Source organism: Rhamphochromis longiceps, linkage group LG3 (assembly GCF_057381845.1).
Source record: "Rhamphochromis longiceps isolate RC_006_pf linkage group LG3, R_longiceps_female_GT1.1, whole genome shotgun sequence".
NCBI classification, from domain to species: Eukaryota; Metazoa; Chordata; class Actinopteri; order Cichliformes; family Cichlidae; genus Rhamphochromis; species Rhamphochromis longiceps.
In genome coordinates, this window is record NC_140559.1 from 18964856 (window position 1) to 18984509 (window position 19654).

The 19654-nt window shown below is 44.4% G+C and overlaps 2 protein-coding genes across 2 annotated transcripts in view; one reads left to right on the forward strand and one right to left on the reverse strand.

The window, feature by feature from the left end:
* Nucleotides 1-19654, reverse strand: part of LOC146673283 (uncharacterized) — a 40610-nt gene that overhangs the window by 13641 nt on the left and 7315 nt on the right. The window lies entirely within an intron of this gene.
* Nucleotides 1151-2226, forward strand: LOC146673284 (uncharacterized). Its single transcript, XM_085402071.1, has 3 exons — nt 1151-1319; nt 1406-1523; nt 1655-2226. The coding sequence occupies exons 1-3, from the start codon at nt 1212-1214 to the stop codon at nt 1813-1815; spliced, it is 387 nt and encodes a 128-aa protein (XP_085258197.1). The 5' UTR covers nt 1151-1211; the 3' UTR covers nt 1816-2226.

Here is a 19654-nt window from a genome sequence, read left to right on the forward strand (position 1 = left end):
CTCCAAAATTTACTCAGTTTCGAACAAGACCAAAACATGTGGACATGGTTGGCAGGCGATAGTCCACATCTGCTACAGGCATCACTGATGGTTGGATAGATTTTAGATAATTTTGCGTTTGTATAGTATACTTTATAGACCACCTTGCACTGAATCAAAGCATGACGAGCACAAATTGAAGACGAGTGAATCAATTTCAAAGCACAATTCCACTGCTGTTCTGGCAGGGTTGTCTGAAGCTCTTCCTCCCATCTCAGCTTAATATGAGAAATGGATTTGGGGACCAAAGCACCTAGTATTTTATACAAGGCTGATATCAGTCTGTTTTGATGAGGGTTCGTCTGCAGGATGATATCCAGATTTGTTTCTGGAGGCCGATTGGGAAAGTGAGGGAACTGCGTTTTTACAAAATTTCTAGCCTGAAGATAGCGAAAAAAGTTGGAATTAGGCAGGTCGTATTTAGACGATAGGTCAGCAAATGATAGAAGGGTGTCCTGACTGTACAAGTCCTTAACAGTCCTAAGTCCGTTATCTTTCCAACTACTAAAGGCCGCATCAGTGTTTGAAGGTGCAAAATTGCAATTTTTTGATAAAGGTGTTAGCAAAGACGGTCCAAGTAGCCCGAAGTATTTTCTGAACTGTCGCCAAATAGTTACTGTTTCCTTAGCTATTGGATTATCCCCAACAAAGGTTGGAGAAAAAGGGAGTGGTGAGCTGAGTATTGATGATAATGAGTAACAGCTAGATGCAGTTTCCATTTGTACCCAGGCTGTTACAGGGGGGTCATTATGAACCCATTGTAAAAGTTTTTGTATGTTAGCTGCCCAATAGTAGTGTCTAAAATTGGGCAGACCAAGACCACCATCACTTTTAGAGGACTGAAGAATAGACTTGCGAATTCTAGCTTGTTTCCCTCTGTGACAAAGTGGGTGAGAAGTAGTGATGGGACGTTCTGTATCGAGGCTTCGGAGCGTGTGTCGAGTAATGGAGGGGGCGTTTCCGTGAAGCGCGTATCGAGGCTTGCTTCATTTATGGGAGGAGCTGAAAATGATGACGTCCGAAGCCTCGCTGCCCGGCTGTACCACGTGACTGGTTCATGAAGTGGTTCGAACTTTGCCGCGAGATATGACAGCAATATAAACCCCTCAGACTTCATTCAAAAATGTGGGTGTTTGATGGAGAGTTGCGGTTAGTGAGAGTTTGGAGACCGTATGGAGGTTTATGAGAGTGAGGAAAGTCAGGAGAGAATGGAGCCAGCTAAGAAGAGGAGGATGTCCTCCCCTGTGTGGGAACATTTTGATCTTATTCCTCCCAACAAGGTATGTAAATTTCTACAGAAGATGTATTTTCATGATACTGATGGTGCAATACAATTTATGTTGAGCTGTCTTGACTTTTGTACAAGGTGAAGTGTTTGCTATGTGCCAGGGAGCTGGGATATAACAGCAACACCTCATCCATGCTTAGGCACTACAGAGCTTTGCATGAGAATAAGGGGGACACCGATCGTGGAGCAAGACCAGGTGAGCCATCAAATGCAATGATAATATAGGATGCAGTAATGTTACTAAATGATATAACAATATTATACAACTGTTATAAGTTACGTGTGTGATATTTATATTTGTGCTTTATCTTTATTGTCTTTCCTCAGGAGAACAATCTCAAATAGATGAAGACCTGGTCAGCATGGTGATTGAGGACTCCCAGCCATTTAGCATTGTGGAGGACAAAGGATTCAAAAGATTTGTTAAATCATTAAATCCTAGCTATGTTCTCCCCACTAAAAAGGTCATAAAAGCAGTGAAAATTTAGTTTTTACAGAATAAAATGTGAACAGGCAGTGTGTAGCTGTCCATACCTCAACGTTACAAAAGCACAACCACTGTCCACACCCCAACCACACCTCACCTCACAGTAAATGATCATTTCCATTTCAAGCATTTCCAAATAATCATTTCCCATACTGCCACTATAAATATACACAGTATACTGCCATCACTACAATATACATGTTTTACACACTCCTTTTGTTGTTGACATTTACAGGCTGTGTGCAAAATGCCACACTCTTCAAATTCATGCCAGCTATTATTTTTACGTCCAGTAGGTGTCCTGCTAGAGCAAATGAAGCTTCATGAAGCTTCGCGTTGGGGTGAACCAATTGGATGAAAAGCTTCAGTGCTTCATGGGGCTTCATCTGCCCATCACTAGTGAGAAGACCATTTGTCTACATTCTTAGTTAACATTCTTGTTTTGATTTAACCATATTTCACATGTAATCTGCAATAGGCAAACATCTACTATCCCGGGTTTGTTTATGTTCTGCACTTTTACAGATTATATAATATAACATCTTGGTTTAAATCAATTCATGCAAGTTTGTTAAGTTAACATGTTATTTATTTCAACTGTTAATTTGTATTGTTTGAACTTACCTTTACCTACCTGTCTTCCAGAAGCAAAAGGAGGAAATGTAGTTCTACTTCCTGCTTTATACCTTCTGGGTTCATCTGAGGTCACAGGAAGAGACCAAGTGCAGGAGGGGAAGAATTCTTATAATTTAATAAAGTTGATTTTAAAGGGTTTATAAAGAAATAGATTTAATGTTGTGATATGTATTGATTACACCAGAGTTTATGTTGCCAGTCAAGAGGAGTAGTAGAGGATGAATATAATCATGTTCATCTCACCTACCTACTGAATGGAATAGTCCAGAGGAGAAAGTGTTTGATTAAGGGGACTATTTAAGCAGACGAACTCAGGTGTTTCAGAAGAAGGGTTCAGGTCAGTGTAGCTGTGTGCAGTTTGACCTTAATTTAAGTTCAGTTATGTTTATTTGAATTGAGTTTATTATAGAGTTGAGTTTCTTATTTGTTTCTTTGTAAATATTCTTGGGCCACAGAATGGTGAATAAATCACTTGCTACACTGGACAGCATCAGTCTCCTGCACTTCTTTGACCGCTTAAGTCGAGTCCTACCACACCCTCCCCATATGAAATGTGACAGAATCTTTTCTAACTTGTCAAAAAATGCCTTGGTAAGAAAAATCGGGACATGTTGAAAAAGATACAAGAATTTTGGGAGGACACTCATCTTTATCAGGTTAACTCTCCCTGCCACTGACAATGGTAGAGAAGTCCAACGGTCACAATCTTTCCCAACATTTTCTAGTAGGGATAGAAAATTCTCCCTCATCATTTTATGTATAGAAGAGGAAATAAAAAACCCCAAATATCTAAATCCGGTTTCTGCCCACTTAAAAGGCACTATTGAGTGGGGAAGAGCTCTGGCCAGGGAATTGAGGGGTTGCAACTCGCTTTTTTGATAATTGACCTTATATCCTGACAGTGTACCATATTGGTCCAGTATGTCAAAAAACACCGGGAATGAGTTTAGAGGGTCAGAAATGTACAGGAGCAAGTCATCTGCATAAAGGGAGAGTTTGTGAGTCACACCGAACCTTGTAATGCCTTTAAATCTATCCTCTGAACGCAGCCATATTGCAAGAGGCTCGATAGCAATGGCGAATAGGAGGGGTGAGAGAGGGCACCCTTGCCTAGTGCCCCGCTCAAGTGGAAAAGGCAAAGACAAGTTGTTGTTAGTACGAATACAGGTGGATGGCGAGGAATATAGTAGCTTAACCCAGAGAATAAAGTCAGCCCCCAAGCCAAACCTATCCATCACCTCATAGAGAAAGCTCCACTCGACGCGGTCGAAAGCTTTCTCCGCGTCAAGAGATACCACAACCTCTGGAATTGAGTTGCACGATGTATGGATAATATTCAAGAGGCGTCTTGAATTGTCATATGAGTGCCTGCCGGCCATAAATCCCGTCTGGTCAGAGGCGATAATTTGTGACAGAACACGTTGTAGCCTAAGTGCAAGGATTTTAGATAGTATTTTAAAATCAATATTTAAAAGAGAAATTGGTCTGTAACTGCTGCACCACAGAGGATCCTTATCCTTTTTCAAGATTAAACAAATAGTAGCTTCGGACAAAGTCTTGGGTAATTGACATTTTGAAAAGGCTTCATTATACATATCTTTCAACAACGGTGCCATAAGATCAGAATTGACTTTATAGTATTCTGCAGAGTAACCGTCAGGGCCCGGCGATTTACCTGTGTTTAAGGATTTAATGGCTTCTTGTACCTCTACTACAGTAATAGGTCCCCCTAATCCCTTCGTCAGATCTCTATCTATTCTTGGAAAATGTATATTTTGGAGAGTTTCTTCTGATAGAGGGGGAGAGCTTGAAGTGTACAGATTGGAATAGAAACTCACAAATACTTCATTAATTCCCTCTGGGTCCGGTATTATGTCACCAACAGCAGACTGGACCTTTGGGATTAGCTTGGAGGTTGCTTCGGCACGGGCTTGATAAGCCAGAAGTTTCCCTGCCTTGTCGCCCGATTCAAAAAAGCGTTGCTTAGTCTTAATTAATTGAACCATAGCTGTTGCGGTGGTGGTTAAATTGAGGCTGGCTTGAACTTTCACACGTTCTGTATAGAGGTTAGGATCTGGGTTTGATGCATATCTGCCATCTAGATCTTTGATCTTATTCAATAAACTGGACGTGTAAGTTAACTCTTTCTTCTTTAAATTTGACACAAATCCTATAAGCTGGCCTCTCATGTAGGCTTTCGACGTTTCCCATAATACACCTCTTGACACTTTAGTAGAATCGTTCAACTCAAGGAAAAGTGAGAACTGTGATCTCAAAAAATGTGTGTAGTCATCCCTTATCAACAGGCTAGAGTTAAATCTCCAATGTTTAATGGGTCGAGACGGGGTGGCTAATGCCACATCAAAAGAAACTGGTGAGTGATCTGAAATGGCGATAGCATGATACTGACAATGGCTAATTTTACAGAGAAACCTAATATCAACAAGAAAAAAGTCTATACGTGTATATGTACGGTGGGGATGAGAGAAAAAGGAAAATGCCTTAGTAGTGGGATTCGTATGTCGCCATGGATCCACAATCCCCAGCTGAGTTTTGAAAAATTCTAGGGTTTTAGCAGATTTATTCAGGGAACAGGCCTTAGTTGACGATCTATCCAGCAGAGTGTCCTGAACCAAGTTAAAGTCACCTCCAATAATAAGATGATAATTTTCCAAATTTGGAAGTGAAGAGAAAAGTTTAGCTATAAAAGAGTCGTCGTCCCAGTTCGGCCCGTACACGCTAGCCAGTATCACAAGTGAGCCCTGCAAGTTTCCTGACACAAATGTGAAACGGCCATCTGGATCAGCAATAACTTTATGTTGCTCAAACAGAATATTATTACGAATAAGTATGGCTGTCCCTCTAGCCTTGGCGTTAAATTTGGAATGATATATATTGCCGATCCAGTTTCTCTTGAGTCGCCTCACTTCTTTGTTGCAGAGATGTGTCTCTTGAAGAAAAAACACATCTCCTTTAAGCTGCTGTAAATGCGCCATAACTTTGTTAACTTTGGTTGCATTCCCCACCCCTCTCACATTCCAGGATACAATTCTAAGACCATTGATTGTGCTCGACATACCTTACTGTATTCAGACAGGTCTTTGATTTGACAAGTTGACAGTGGCCAGGGGAAAACTGGTGTCTGTATTTGAGGTAGTAGACTGTGAACAGAACAGGGGGAAAAAAACAGAAAAAAAAAAAAGATAAAAAATAAAATAAAATAAGTAAAACACAACAACAACAACAACAACAACAACAACAGAAAAAACATAAAACAAGGCAATACATACATGCAGATCGAACAACATAAATGACATAAACATAAGCAACACTGTTTGGCTTGTTTGAAGCCGCGGCCATTTTTCAGCACGTGCTGGAGCGATAGCTGTGTCCTCACACTGCATATGCTAATTCCTACCTGGATGATGTTGTCATTCATAGTTATACCTCGGTGGATCATGTGCAGTGGTTGGTCACGGTCCTGGAGTCCGTGAGGCAGGCAGGGCTGATGGCAAACCCAAAGAAGTGTGTGGTTGGATGGAGGGAGGTACAGTATGATAAAATTGGCACAGAGCTTCCCCCATGTATTACGAAAGATTCACATCAAACTTATCCCATTCTTGGTTACTTTAATGAACATTTTTTATTGTCACAGTTTGATACTGATGATTTCTTGTGAACACTCCTTCAGTTTGAACCCAGTGACAGTATCAAGTTATTATGTTTATTTTCATGTCAGTGTTTTCATTTCCAACCTTAAAGTATCTCCACGTGATGTTCCTCTTTCATATTTTCTTCCGCCAAAATAACTGTTCCAATTCAAGATCTGCATCCTTGAAGACCCAATTTGAAGGCTGATTACGTCACGGCAACATAATGAAGCCTGTCCCAATTCCAAATGCAGCCGAAAATGCGCCCTTCTTTTCCCCGGATTTGAAGAATGGGTCCGGTGTATCATTTGTGGCCCAACATATCCCAGAATTCATGGCGCAGTGGCTGTGGCCAATTTTTTCTAATAAAAGCGGCGGATGGCAGAAGTGGGGTGAAGAAACTTTTCAAAAAAATTATTAAATATTATGTCACTTATTTATGTGCAAATGTTAAATATGGAAGAACATTACATCATTACTGTTGGCCAGTGATGGCCAAATAAAGCTTTCTATCTGGAGACCCAAAATATGAAGCACAGTTTGAATTTTCAAATGAAAGTGTACTGCTTCATTATGACTGCCCACTCTACAGAGTGACGTTCACAATTTTGTTTGACATTGGCCCACTGTTGTGTTGCTTTGAACAGATTTGAAAATTGTTATGTTTATTTTTGAAATAATTTTTATCAATACTTTCCTTTTTAAACATTTACCATGGTGTGGTCGTTCTTTGCTTGTGACTTCTTGGTGTTGGCAAATGCAATAGATGAATAATACATTTAATTTACATATAATAATGTATAACACACTGTGACGTGCTCGCACTTCTCCGTTGGTGTATGGGGCCCGCCCCTTGCTAGCCACGCTGCATGGTGGGCCACGCCTCCCCAACTTGCCTTGAGTGTGGCATTCCTATGCCTTTGGAGGATGGGCACAAGCACTGAGTGCTGTGTCTACGTCCTGGGCATGCTTTGCTGACTAGAGAAGCCCCTGCCTCGTGCATGAATTGTTTGATTCTGCCCGAATGGACTAGGGAAGCTCGTGCTAGGTTTTTTTCTGTCAAGCGACCCGCACCTCCCTCATCTCAGGAATCTCAGGCGAAAGTGAGGAAAATAGCTGCTGCTGACATAGAATCTAGTCCCGCAGCTCCATGGGCCAGGTCCCCTTCCTCATTTGTCGAACTGCTGGGCCCCTCCCATGCCTTTCCCTCCTGTGGCCCAGCCCCTGAGCCTGTGCTGTTGGATGTGGACTATGGTGTCGGCGTCTTCTCGGTTTGACTACGCTTCACGGCCTCAGCGCTACTTATCTCAGGTGCCGCTGCTGCCTGATTTTCAGGACCTGGTGTGCAAACAGTTTGAGGCCCTGCACCGTTGGTCCCCTGCCTGTAAGCGCTTTTCGGCCATGCATGGCCGGGAGCGCATTGACGGCCGGCCCCTTCCCCCGGTTGATCCGTCCCTGGCCCCCCTGGTTGCCCTTTGGGCTCCATCCTGGGGCGGGCTGCGTGCCCTAATAGGGATGTGAAAACCATGGACGGGCTCTTGGCTCGGCTACATAGCTGTATGGCGACCCAGGCCTGCCTGTCTAATTCATCGGCAATATTGTCACTTCATCTTCGGCATTTGGCCCGTCGGTTGCAGGCTACCTCAGGTGATCTGGAGGGCATGGGTGAGTTGCTGTCCACGTCCTCTCTCCTAGCCTCGCTCATGAAACATCAGGCTATTGCCACGAGCTCTTCCTAGGCTATTGCCACAGGCTTCACCACCTCTGGCTGTCTCAGTCCCGGGTCCGTTCGGGTGACCAGGATTGCCTCATGAGGCTCCCGGTCGACCCTGCGGCCATGTTTGGCCCCGGTGCGGCTCAGCTCCTCCAGCAGGCTACGGAGACTCGCCGTGCTTGCGCAAGCGTCCTGCCAGGGTGGGGTGGGCTCGTGCTTCTGTGCCTCCGCCTGCCCCTGCTGCTCCTACTTGGGGTCCTGAAGATCTCTGGACCCAGCTGGAGGCCTTTTGTAGGCGCAGCGGCCACGCTCAGGCTCGGTGAGGGGGCCGGGGTGCCAAGGGACAGTCGTTCTCCAGCCGTCCCCCTCCTTCCTGACGTCTCCCTGGGCCAGGCCGCCCTGCCCGCCTCCCTGGCTACAGAACAGCGCAGGGTTGCCTGGTCGGCCCTGGGGGCGGACCCTTGGGTGGTATCTACCATGGCCCAGGGTTATCGCCTTCAGTTTTGCCGCAGACCTCCCCTGACTTCCACTCCGACCTTCACCTGCGTGGCCGACCCGGGTCAGGGTCGGGTGCCGGTAGGAACTGGCGTCCCTTCTATCGAAGGGCGCCATACGGGAGGTGGACGCCAGGGACCGCCGGGTGGGGTTCTTCTCCCGTTACTTTTTGGTCCCAAAGCGGGATGGGGGTCTCCGTCCTATTCTGGACCTCAGGGGCCTCAATCGCTATCTCCGGCCCCTGAAGTGCCAAATGCCCACGGTCCCCAGGGTGCGTCAGGCCATTGTTGCGGGGGACTGGTTCGCCACCATCGACCTGAAGGACGCCTACTTCCAGATCCCTTTCTGGCAGGGTCACTGGCAGTTTCCTCACAGCTGTCCTGTGCCAGAAGTTCTGTTGACCCACTGAAAGAGGCATCATTTAAGAAACACCAGGAACACTTAAGCTCATCACATTGATCAAGCAGGACTCATGCTCTTCACCAGCAGCTCCCTCACAGGGAAATCTTCAGCACTCCTCTGTAGGCCCGCCCCAGAAGATGGATAAACCCAGCATTTCATGAACACTGTGATGGAGACCTTTGGTTTGTGTAATGTTATAAATACTCGGATACTCCCCAAACTCCTCAAGCGTGCTCTTCATGGTAAATGGCCTGCATTTGTATAGCGCTTTTCTAGTCCCTAAGGACCCGAAAGCGCTTCACACTACATTCAGTCATTCACCCATTCACACACACATTCACATACTGGTGATGGCAAGCTACATTGTAGCCACAGCCCACTGACAGAGGCGAGGCTGCCGGACACTGGCGCCACCGGGCCCTCTGACCACCACCAGTAGGCAAAATGGGGTTAGTATCTTGCCCAAGGATATTTGGCATGCAGTCAGGAGGCAGCCTGGGATCGAACCACCGACCTTCTGATTAGTGGCTGATCTGCTCTGCCACCTGAGCTACAGCCACCCATGCAGCTGAGTACATCAAGTGTTTAGAACGGAAGCATGCAGGTCTGAGATCAGCAGCTTTCTGAAACACCAAACTGAGGTCCTGTTAATGCTGATATATAGTGACACAGTTACATGAGTGATTAATCCTTTTGGTTTTTTGCCTTTAACTTTATCAATAAAACAGCTGCAGCTTTCACTACAGCACATGTGGTACTGACCAGATTCAGTTCAGAACTGAAGAAGCTTCTCGGATGAGAGGTGAAACGTCTTCAAGTAACTTAAAGAAGTCCAGACGCTTTTCTTTGCAAGCTCCTTTGACTCCTTCTAGCAAGGAAATATAGGTGCAGCAGTCAGAGTATTGCTGAAAGGGATCTCCTGAGAAATCTTCAGAGGCCCAGTGAGGAGCGAGAACCATTCCAGGCATAGCTGACAGCCCAGGCAGTGGTTGAGGTCAAAGGTCGAGCTGGTTGGGGCCCATCATGAGATCAGATTTTGGAGCCACAGCAAGGACCACAAATCTGCGTTAGAATGAGAGCTGTGCCAAGGGGGATTTCCAGAGGCCAACAGAGGAGATTGTGGACAATGGACGGGCACCTGAAGGATGAGGGGAGCGTGCCAAGCTCCATCGACAACGGAGAGGGAGTCTAAGGATGGCATCATGATTCTGTGAAAGCACAGGAACCAGAAGCTATGGTGGTGATGACAGCAGTTTCCTATGAACATCACCTAATGCTGTGTCACTATGCTGTGCATACAATGGCATACTGAAGACTGCTGGGATCATAACAGCAGTAAGATAACTGGACCCAGCACCCTTTCCACAGAGGGGTTTTTCTGCAGAGGATGGACAGCAGAAGAGTCACAAGTATTCCTATCGCAGGACAAAGGCCTAAAGTGAGGTGATGGGGGTTGATAGAGGCCATTTCAAGTGCTTCTGACCACTCCAACTGCCTGAAAAATAGCGGAGAGACCCTCCTGGATACATCAGAGGCACTGCAAAAAGGTTGAGGTCCCAGAGGATTCCACTTCCTCCACAGAAATCAACTAGTATCAGAATCAGAATCAGAATACTTTATTAATCCCGAGGGAAATTAGGGTTACAGCAGGCAGCACACTAATGGCGCATGCGCACTTACAAAGGAACCTTCTGACCAACTTTACACAAACATCACATTGGGGAGACATGTCAGAAAGGTAGGCTGATAGGAAAAAACAACGAAAATACACTACATGAGGTAAGAGGAGGAGAAAAAAAACTCCACTCAGACTGAGCTCCTAATGGGAGAACAGTTTGATAACAGAAAAAACACCTCAGCACAAAAGCACATGACTATCAATACACCACAGAAACACAAGACAAGCAACAGGGGCGGGTAAGGGTAAGAGAGAGCCGGTGTAGACAGCACATCCGGTCCTGCAGCATATCTGCGCTGGTCCAGTTGACTGCCATCTTCCCCGGTAGGGCACAAGCATCGAAGGCGTTGGAAAGGGAGGGGGGATGAGTGAGTGCTTATCAGTGTAAGTGTATGTGTGTGCATGTCCATAGTTTAGCTGAGACAGTGTCCTTCGGCCTATCAGGCTAAGTAAACAGTCCTCCAGCCAATCCAGGTGTCCTTGCATGGGACGGGAAGAATAGCCGTAACACAGTCATTATCAGGGAGTGATTGTTCGGCTCCAGCCTTGGGCCTGCAGCTGGCGCCGTTATGTGGGTCCGCAATCTCAATGTTGATTTTGTAAATTTCCATGCGAGCAGCCCAGGAGAATTTTCAGGCTGCCCTAACATTCCGACACTGGTCTCTCAATCTCCCGTTGGAGAGCCGCGAGCCTCCCCATGATGGTATCAAACTTCTGTACCATGGTGTTGTCATTCTTTTGATTCTGAGACCTCACAACTGCAGTGATCCATTCCGCGATGTCTTCCAACTGTCGCTCAAGGGTCCCATTTTGAGCAGGCCTCTCTCTGATGTATCCCCCCATACGCTCAATGTTGTTGCTTTGAGCCTTCACAGCCGATGCAAATGTCTCCAAGGTGTTGACCATATTACGTTCGTTGTGAGGGGTCGCGCCTCGTCCCATCGCTTCGATTCCAGCGGGCAGCCTTGGGGGGGTTTGAACAGCCGGTTCCGCTCTCTTATTTCTCCGATAAACCAGGGCTAAGCCAACTCCGATCAGCATGAACCCTGTTATCACGGTTCCGAATAGATAGATATCTTCAGCGTCCTCGATCGACAGTCCCGCCAGGCACATGACCCTCCAGTTCTGCCACCCGTGCATCGTGTATCCGGCAGGGAAAGTCCCTCCAGGGCACTCAGGCTCTCCCAAGCCCAGACTTCTCGTTAAGAAAAGGGTGCCAATAGCATTCAGAGACCAGTTGATCAAATCCATAATTCTTTTAGGTTTTAGAGAACGACCGTGTGAGTCTATTCCAGGGAAAGTAATTCAAACGAGACAAGACAAGGACATAGAGGCTAAGCAGGAAAGATAAGGGTGAGGAGGAGAGGAGAAAAGTGCGACCGCCTTCGCTGAGAGCCAAGAGATTAGATAGTAGAGGAAAGTTTCACCCTCACTTGGTTGCTTCAGTGGCGAGGGGGAAGTGCTGATTGGGCGCCCGTAGGGAATTGCTCGCACTTCAATCTCCAGCCATTGGCCAACTTTAGAGTAACCAGGTAGTAGGTTGTGACAGACCCCTACGTAGCCATGGGAAGGTGGACCCTCCTGGTTACCTTGACTACGACACTCACCTTTACAGGACAGAGACAGAATCGGCAAATACAGACTATTATGTCTGTTCCCATATGCCCAGCATGTCAACACACCCCACACTATATGTGTTCCTGGACCAACTCCCAGGGAAGAACCACTCCATGATACTAGCAGAGGAAGGGGGACTTTGCGTCCTCTTCAACAACACCTGCTGCACTTACATACCAGACGATGTACATTCATCAAACATGACTGACGCCCTGAATGCTTTGAGACAGATCCAGCAGGCCCAAAATCAGGGCTATGTAAGTGATACAAGTGACTGGTTTTCTTGGCTTTACACTGGCTCCTGGTTACAGGTGCTAAAAGGACGACTCATCGGAGTTGGGATATTTTTACTTTTATTTTATGTCTTTGTAACGTGTATATTGCCATGTCTAAAACTCATGATTAACCGCATAATATTTGCCACTGTTGCTGCATATACAGCCGTGACAAATGATGATGATGACTCTGACCTGTTGAAACATGAAGATTTTGTGTGATTAATGACGATGTGACAGAAAATGTACAACAAGATGTTACATACTGATGTCTCATTGAAGGTTTTACTGACAACAGGAGGGAATGTCAATGGAAAATTGTACTTAGTAGTCAGTATAATCTTTTAATGATATAAGTTTGCATATGGTAGAATACTGCATGTAATCATTTGTGTTTAGAAGTATATAGTTGGTGGCATATTGAAAGAATGTCTCATCCTAGGAGGTCTGTAACATTCCAGGGTGTTCTGGCGTTCACCCCCACATCCTGGGAGTATGGGAGAGGTCGTACCTTCTCTTATTGTTTTATGGTAGGATAAATGTGGCTATGTCTGTTTTAGTCTAAGTGCCTTTTGTTTAGATGAACTGCTGGACGTCCAGACCAGCAGGTTTAGGGAAGGTTCGTGCATGTAGGAGATGTGCCGCGGTCCCGTTCCTTGATAAAAGTAATAGTTCCACGGCCACCAGAAGAACAAAAACTCTCTCAATCCACATGATTGAGTAAAAGATAATAAACGGATGAAAATACAAGTCAGAAAAAAAAGAATAAGTAAGAAAACAGAGCTAAACTAAGAGAAAAAGCAGGAGCGACTGTAACAGCCTGCACACTGGTTGGCGCATGAGCACTGATAGATTTTTGGTGATTCGAAACGCCGTTTACCTGTGGACGAAACAGCTGCGTTTTCAAAAATACCCATGTAGGTGTGGACGTAGCATAAAAGAGTTTATTTCGTTACTACCTGTAATTTATTGCAGATTACTTGTATTTGCTCAATTGCTTACTAAATGTTTGAGGTGTGAAATAAACCGCAATGGAGCAAAATATGGGTGTGTGTGGTTGGAGGATGCTTGCGCGCGTGTGCACGCGGGGGGGGGGGGGGGGGGGGGGGCAATTTTCTTGTAAAACATAGGGGGTCTAGCAAAAAGAGTTTGGGAACCACTGCTCTAGCAGACCATTACATGGGGAAACCTTTTGGATACAAGCGCGCTGATCCACACAAGTGTGCACACGGGTGTTCACTAGTGATGTGTCCTGTGTGTCGAAGCGTCGAACCGTGTGTTGGGTAATCTCGGGGGCGTTTTTGTGAAGCGCGTATCGAGGCTTGCCTTGATTACGTATGCAGTGACGTTCGAGGCCTAGCGGGCAGTCCGTACCACGTGACTGATTCAGGGACTGGTTCACCGGTTCACGCCAGATTCGAAATAAAATGGGCCGAAAAACAGCTGATTCCCCATCACACTGTGTTGTGGAATTGGATTACGTACGTGCTACATAGTTACTTGAGCATTTCTTCTTCGATGGAACCAGCAAGGAAGACATGTTTTTTTTTTAAATTTGTCTCTCCTAATAAAGTATGCACACAGTAATAAATATCACAAATGATAAACACCACAATATAAATAAACAACACTACACGTCCTATAATCTGATTTCTGTCTTTTAGTTTATTAAAAAGTGAAGCACCAAACACTAGTTTGTGTCATTATCCAGATGCACATAAGCATGATTACACAGGTACTAGGAGCGGGTTTTGATTAGAGATGGCACGATACCACTTTTTTATGTCCGATACCGATACCGATATCATAAATTTGGATATCTGCCGATACCAATATGAATCCGATATAGTGTTTTTTAATCAACAAAACTGTTTTTTTTAAATATCTTGCTGCATTTTGTATAAGTTCATACTCAAGTTTAAAACAACAACTACACTAAAGCTATTCTGTTATACCTGTATGCAAAAAAATATATTTCATAGTTCAGCAATACTGATCAATCTAATAAACTTAAACCTACACCATCCTCCCTATTCTGGTATTTTAAAGAGTACTTAGCATAAATATTAAGCAACCTAACTAATAGGGTTCCAACTCCCAGCAACAACAAAAATAAATAAATAAAAAATAGGGAACCACCCCTCACGCGCCACCTCATGATGCTTAATCGACGTAATCAACCTTAATTTGATGCAGTGTGAAAAAAATGCACAGAAATCAATTATTTTTCAAGAAATATTAAATAGATTCAACATCTTTCTTCAACAAAATTGCAGACTGCACAGATGGTACCTTCCCAAAGGAAAAAGTACTATAGCTTACTAGGGTATATATATATAAAAAACACCCAGCACGCCCCTGCGGGCGGTTTATCCTTCAAGCTCGGGTCCTCTACCAGAGGCCTGGGAGCTTGAGGGTCCTGCGCAGTATCTTAGCTGTTCCCAGGACTGCGCTCTTCTGGACAGAGATCTCCGATGTTATTCCCGGGATCTGCTGGAGCCACTCGCCTAGCTTGGGAGTCACCGCACCTAGTGCTCCGATTACCACGGGGACCACCGTTACCTTCACCCTCCACATCCTCTCGAGCTCTTCTCTGAGCCCTTGGTATTTCTCCAGCTTCTCGTGTTCCTTCTTCCTGATATTGCTGTCATTCGGAACCGCTACATCGATCACTACGGCCGTCTTCTTCTGTTTGTCTACCACCACTATGTCCGGTTGGTTAGCCACATATATATATATATATATATATATATATATATATATATATATATATTAGACTTAATAGTTAATGTATACAGTAATGGACTTCTATTCATTTTGCATCAAATTAAAACTTTGGGTGTCAGATAATTATTTATTAAAAGCTAGACATTTTAAATGAGAATAAGAAAGAAAAGTATGTCTTTGTGCCCCCTTTTCCCTGTTAATGCCCTATCGGCCCCCCTGGCTAAACTTTGCTAGATCCGCCCCTGCACAGTTACCAGCCGTCAGCTGCATAGAAAAAAGATCCTCGAGTAGAAAGTAATATTAAATAAATTCTAACAACAGCTTATCAAGCTTAAACGTGCTGCTGTTGTTCAGCCGCTGGTTTCCTCTTTCTGGTGCAAAGTGGGCCAAAAGCAAACTAGAGAGATGGACTCGCGACAGAAAAGCCGATCAGCTGATCGTTAAGCAGTTTCATGATTGAAGTAGCAGCAAGAAGAGGCAGTTGTTTGTTAAGCTTAACGCAGGAATGCTTTACAAACATTCAGAGATGGACTTACACACTTGCTTTACTTCTCTCGGGATAACTTTGTCGGAGATGAAATGCCAGGTTGCTAGCGAAGCTCCAAATGCTATCCAGACCACTGACAGCCACAGCCGCTCTATCACGTGATGCATACTGCTCCGACGTGCTAACGTTCTGAGGTGAGTTACGGCGTGTTGCAAGTTTTGTGAGGTGCTTTCGTGATATTTAATGGATCGGATTACATTTTTTATTTTTCTCTGATATCCGATCCAGTAATCTAGGTCAGTATCGGACCGATACCGATACGTAATATCGGATCGGTCCATCTCTAGTTTTGATTATCGATTAAAATCGATTCTAGCTTGGATAACGTGATATCGATTCATTAAAATCCTGAATTGATTTTTAATATAAATATTACTACATTTCAACAACCACCAAACAGCTAAAAATGTAAATGAGAGGAGGTACACCGATTCTGCACAAAGACGTAAACACAAGGCGTGGACCGCTGACGGATCAGAATCAGTGAGATGTCGCCTTTCTCACCAGACAGCACGGACACGGTCGGGGCTGAAAGCCGACAGTTCACTGATTCTGATCCGTCGGCGGGTCCGTGCTTCGTGTTTACGCCTTTTTGCGCTGATTCTGAAGCTGCAGGTTTTATTTCTCTTCAAACAATATTGACCGAACCAGCAGAAAAAAAGAACTACGCTTCACATAAACATTGTCATGAATTTCCTCTGACTTTTGCTGTTTTGCTTTCACCAGGATAAAATCCCACTTCATGCACAGCTTTCTCTCTCTCACTCTCTCTCACTCACACACACACACACACACACACACACACACACACACACACACACACACACACACACACACACACACACACACACACACACACACAGTATACTTCAAGAACAGTTTCCCGTCTAAAAATCTGTTTTCAGCATTATTCGCTTGTTTGTTACGCATAAGACCTCTGTTGTTTGTCAGCCGCTGTTCTTTCCCATTTAAATACTTCCGAAAAGAAAACCTAATTTCTGCCGTTCAATACCCAGATAGCAAGGAGACATTGAACAGATGTTAATTTTCTATCTGAACCATCAGAATCGTCAGGATTGAAATGTCAACACAAAACTAATGTTGAAACAACATTGAAATACTGATGAAACCTGACACTGACATTGAAATAACATTGATTCACTGTTGTTCTGTCATCGTTGATTGTTGATCTATTTATAGTTGACAAGGTGACACCAATCGCGTTGAAAAACCATCGATTTATGGTTGAGCGGGAAATTAAAGCTGCTGCCACTTGGACTATTCCGCAGCACCCCTATCACATTGGTACATCCCTCCAGGTAACCATTGTCTTGTACAGTAGAGCGGGACATTAGATTTACTCTCAGCGGAATTGACCGGAGAAGGCATCAGTTCATGCACTGCACTGGCCTGCACCACGATTAGTATAAGGAAAGAATGAATGACTTTTGTTCTATTCGTTATTTCCACGGTTGTATTTGAATAACAGTAAAAAAAACAAAACAAACTTGTTAATGTAAAGTTTCGGATAAAATGTGGGAGCCCGAAATTGTGTCTACTTTCATCTTACAATCCGGCAACAAATAAATTGCACTGCAAACAAAGTCTATCAACAAAGAAAACATTTTCGTTTCATACTTTTCCGTTATATTCCCTTACAAAGCTAGCTTTAACGCTTCGAGGGTTCCTTTGTTCTTGCCGTCACCTCGGCGCTTGACCCAGACTTTCGCTCTGTAGTTGCTTTTTAGCATAGTACTACAAAAAATTGTAAATCTGTGATATATGATTGATAAACGTAAAGGTAAATGTATAAATGTGTTCAATGACTTTGTTACTTTTAATGATTGGAGAGCACCCGCTTCGATTCGCACTCAATTCAAACTTTACGTTGCACGCTCACCTAACTTTACGCTGCACGCTCACCTAACTTGCGTTTGCACCTTTTGTCCACACGTAAACTGCGTTTAGCATTTACGTGTGGACGAGGAAGACGGAGAAAACGCAGCGTCAAAGGTGTGCGCCTATTTTGACGCCACACTGTGCGCCAAGTTTTTGTCTCGGTGCCATGAATTCCTACAATGGCAGACTTAGACAAAATACTGTTAATTTTATTATCTTCAGTGTTTAAATGCTTACATATACAGGTTTGCTTGTAATTGTTGCCTATATACATTTTAAGCTATTATTTATTATTTAGTTCAATCAATAGATCAAGTTTTGTAGTGACTCCACTTTTATGACCATTTGGGACTTTAACCCACAAAATGACCAATTCCCTATCAAACTAATTGGGACTCTAACCCAATTTCACTGTTTTACTTTACCTTGGGACTCTAACCCAGTATTTTAACTTACAAACTTCAACTTGAATTAGTCTCTCAGCAGTCCAACTGCTTTAACTTCAATCAGCAGTCCAACTGCTTTAAATCTCTCAGCTGTCCAACTGCTTTAAATACTCAGTACTGTCACTTTCAACGTTTCATTATCATTACTTCAGCTTCAGTTCTCATGAGATTTTTTCATCAAAATCAAAACAGACATCTACCAGTAATTTCAGTGAGTAGACTTTAATTTTATCATGTCCAATTTGGCACACTTTGGAAATAGATTCAACAGGTAGTCCCTTACCTTTGTATAAGCCGGCTTATGCCCACTCACGTCAGACCACTGGCTTGTGCCTGTCCGTTCGACAACCTCGGACCGTCCAAACCTCCAACTTCCACCCCAATACCACAGGACGAGCCCCCAAACTGTTACGGATTCAAATATTGGGGATGGATACAAGAGGAAAAACCAAAATAACAACACTGGTCCGGCCGGGTTGAGTCAAACGATGATTTTAATGATCACACGCGTGGGAGATGGACACCGTACGCAGACAGCATCAGATCTCAAAATGGTGGAGCATTGATCAAACTCTTATAGCCTCTAGTGGCCCCCACCTAATCATAAAAGCCTAAACATTCATATTCTTTCTCTCACACAGCGCCTAAGCTACGACCTTGGCTCCCTGTTTATCTGCTCCTGCTGAGATGGGGCAGAAAACCTCTCCAGTATACAGTGGGGCAAAAAAGTATTTAGTCAGCCACCGATTGTGCAAGTACCCCCACCTAAAATGATGACAGAGGTCAGTAATTTGCACCAGAGGTACACTTCAACTGTGAGAGACAGAATGTGAAAAAAAAATCCATGAATCCACATGGTAGGATTTGTAAAGAATTTATTCGTAAATCAGGGTGGAAAATAAGTATTTGGTCAATAACAAAAATACAACTCAATACTTTGTAACATAACCTTTGTTGGCAATAACAGAGGTCAAACGTTTACTATAGGTCTTTACCAGGTTTGCACACACAGTAGCTGGTATTTTGGCCCATTCCTCCATGCAGATCTTCTCGAGAGCAGTGATGTTTTGGGGCTGTCGCCGAGCAACACGGACTTTCAACTCCCGCCACAGATTTTCTATGGGGTTGAGGTCTGGAGACTGGCTAGGCCACTCCAGGACTTTCAAATGCTTCTTACGGAGCCACTCCTTTGTTGCCCGGGCGGTGTGTTTTGGATCATCATCATGTTGGAAGACCCAGCCTCGTTTCATCTTCAAAGTTCTCACTGATGGAAGGAGGTTTTGGCTCAAAATCTCATGATACATGGCCCCATTCATTCTGTCCTTAACACGGATCAGTCGTCCTGTCCCCTTGGCAGAAAAACAGCCCCATAGCATGATGTTTCCACCCCCATGCTTCACAGTAGGTATGGTGTTCTTGGGATGCAACTCAGTATTCTTCTTCCTCCAAACACGACGAGTTGAGTTTATACCAAAAAGTTCTACTTTGGTTTCATCTGACCACATGACATTCTCCCAATCCTCTGCTGTATCATCCATGTGCTCTCTGGCAAACTTCAGATGGGCCTGGACATGCACTGGCTTCAGCAGCGGAACACGTCTGGCACTGCGGGATTTGATTCCCTGCCGTTGTAGTGTGTTACTGATGGTGACCTTTGTTACTTTGGTCCCAGCTCTCTGCAGGTCATTCACCAGGTCCCCCCGTGTGGTTCTGGGATCTTTGCTCACCGTTCTCATGATCATTTTGACCCCACG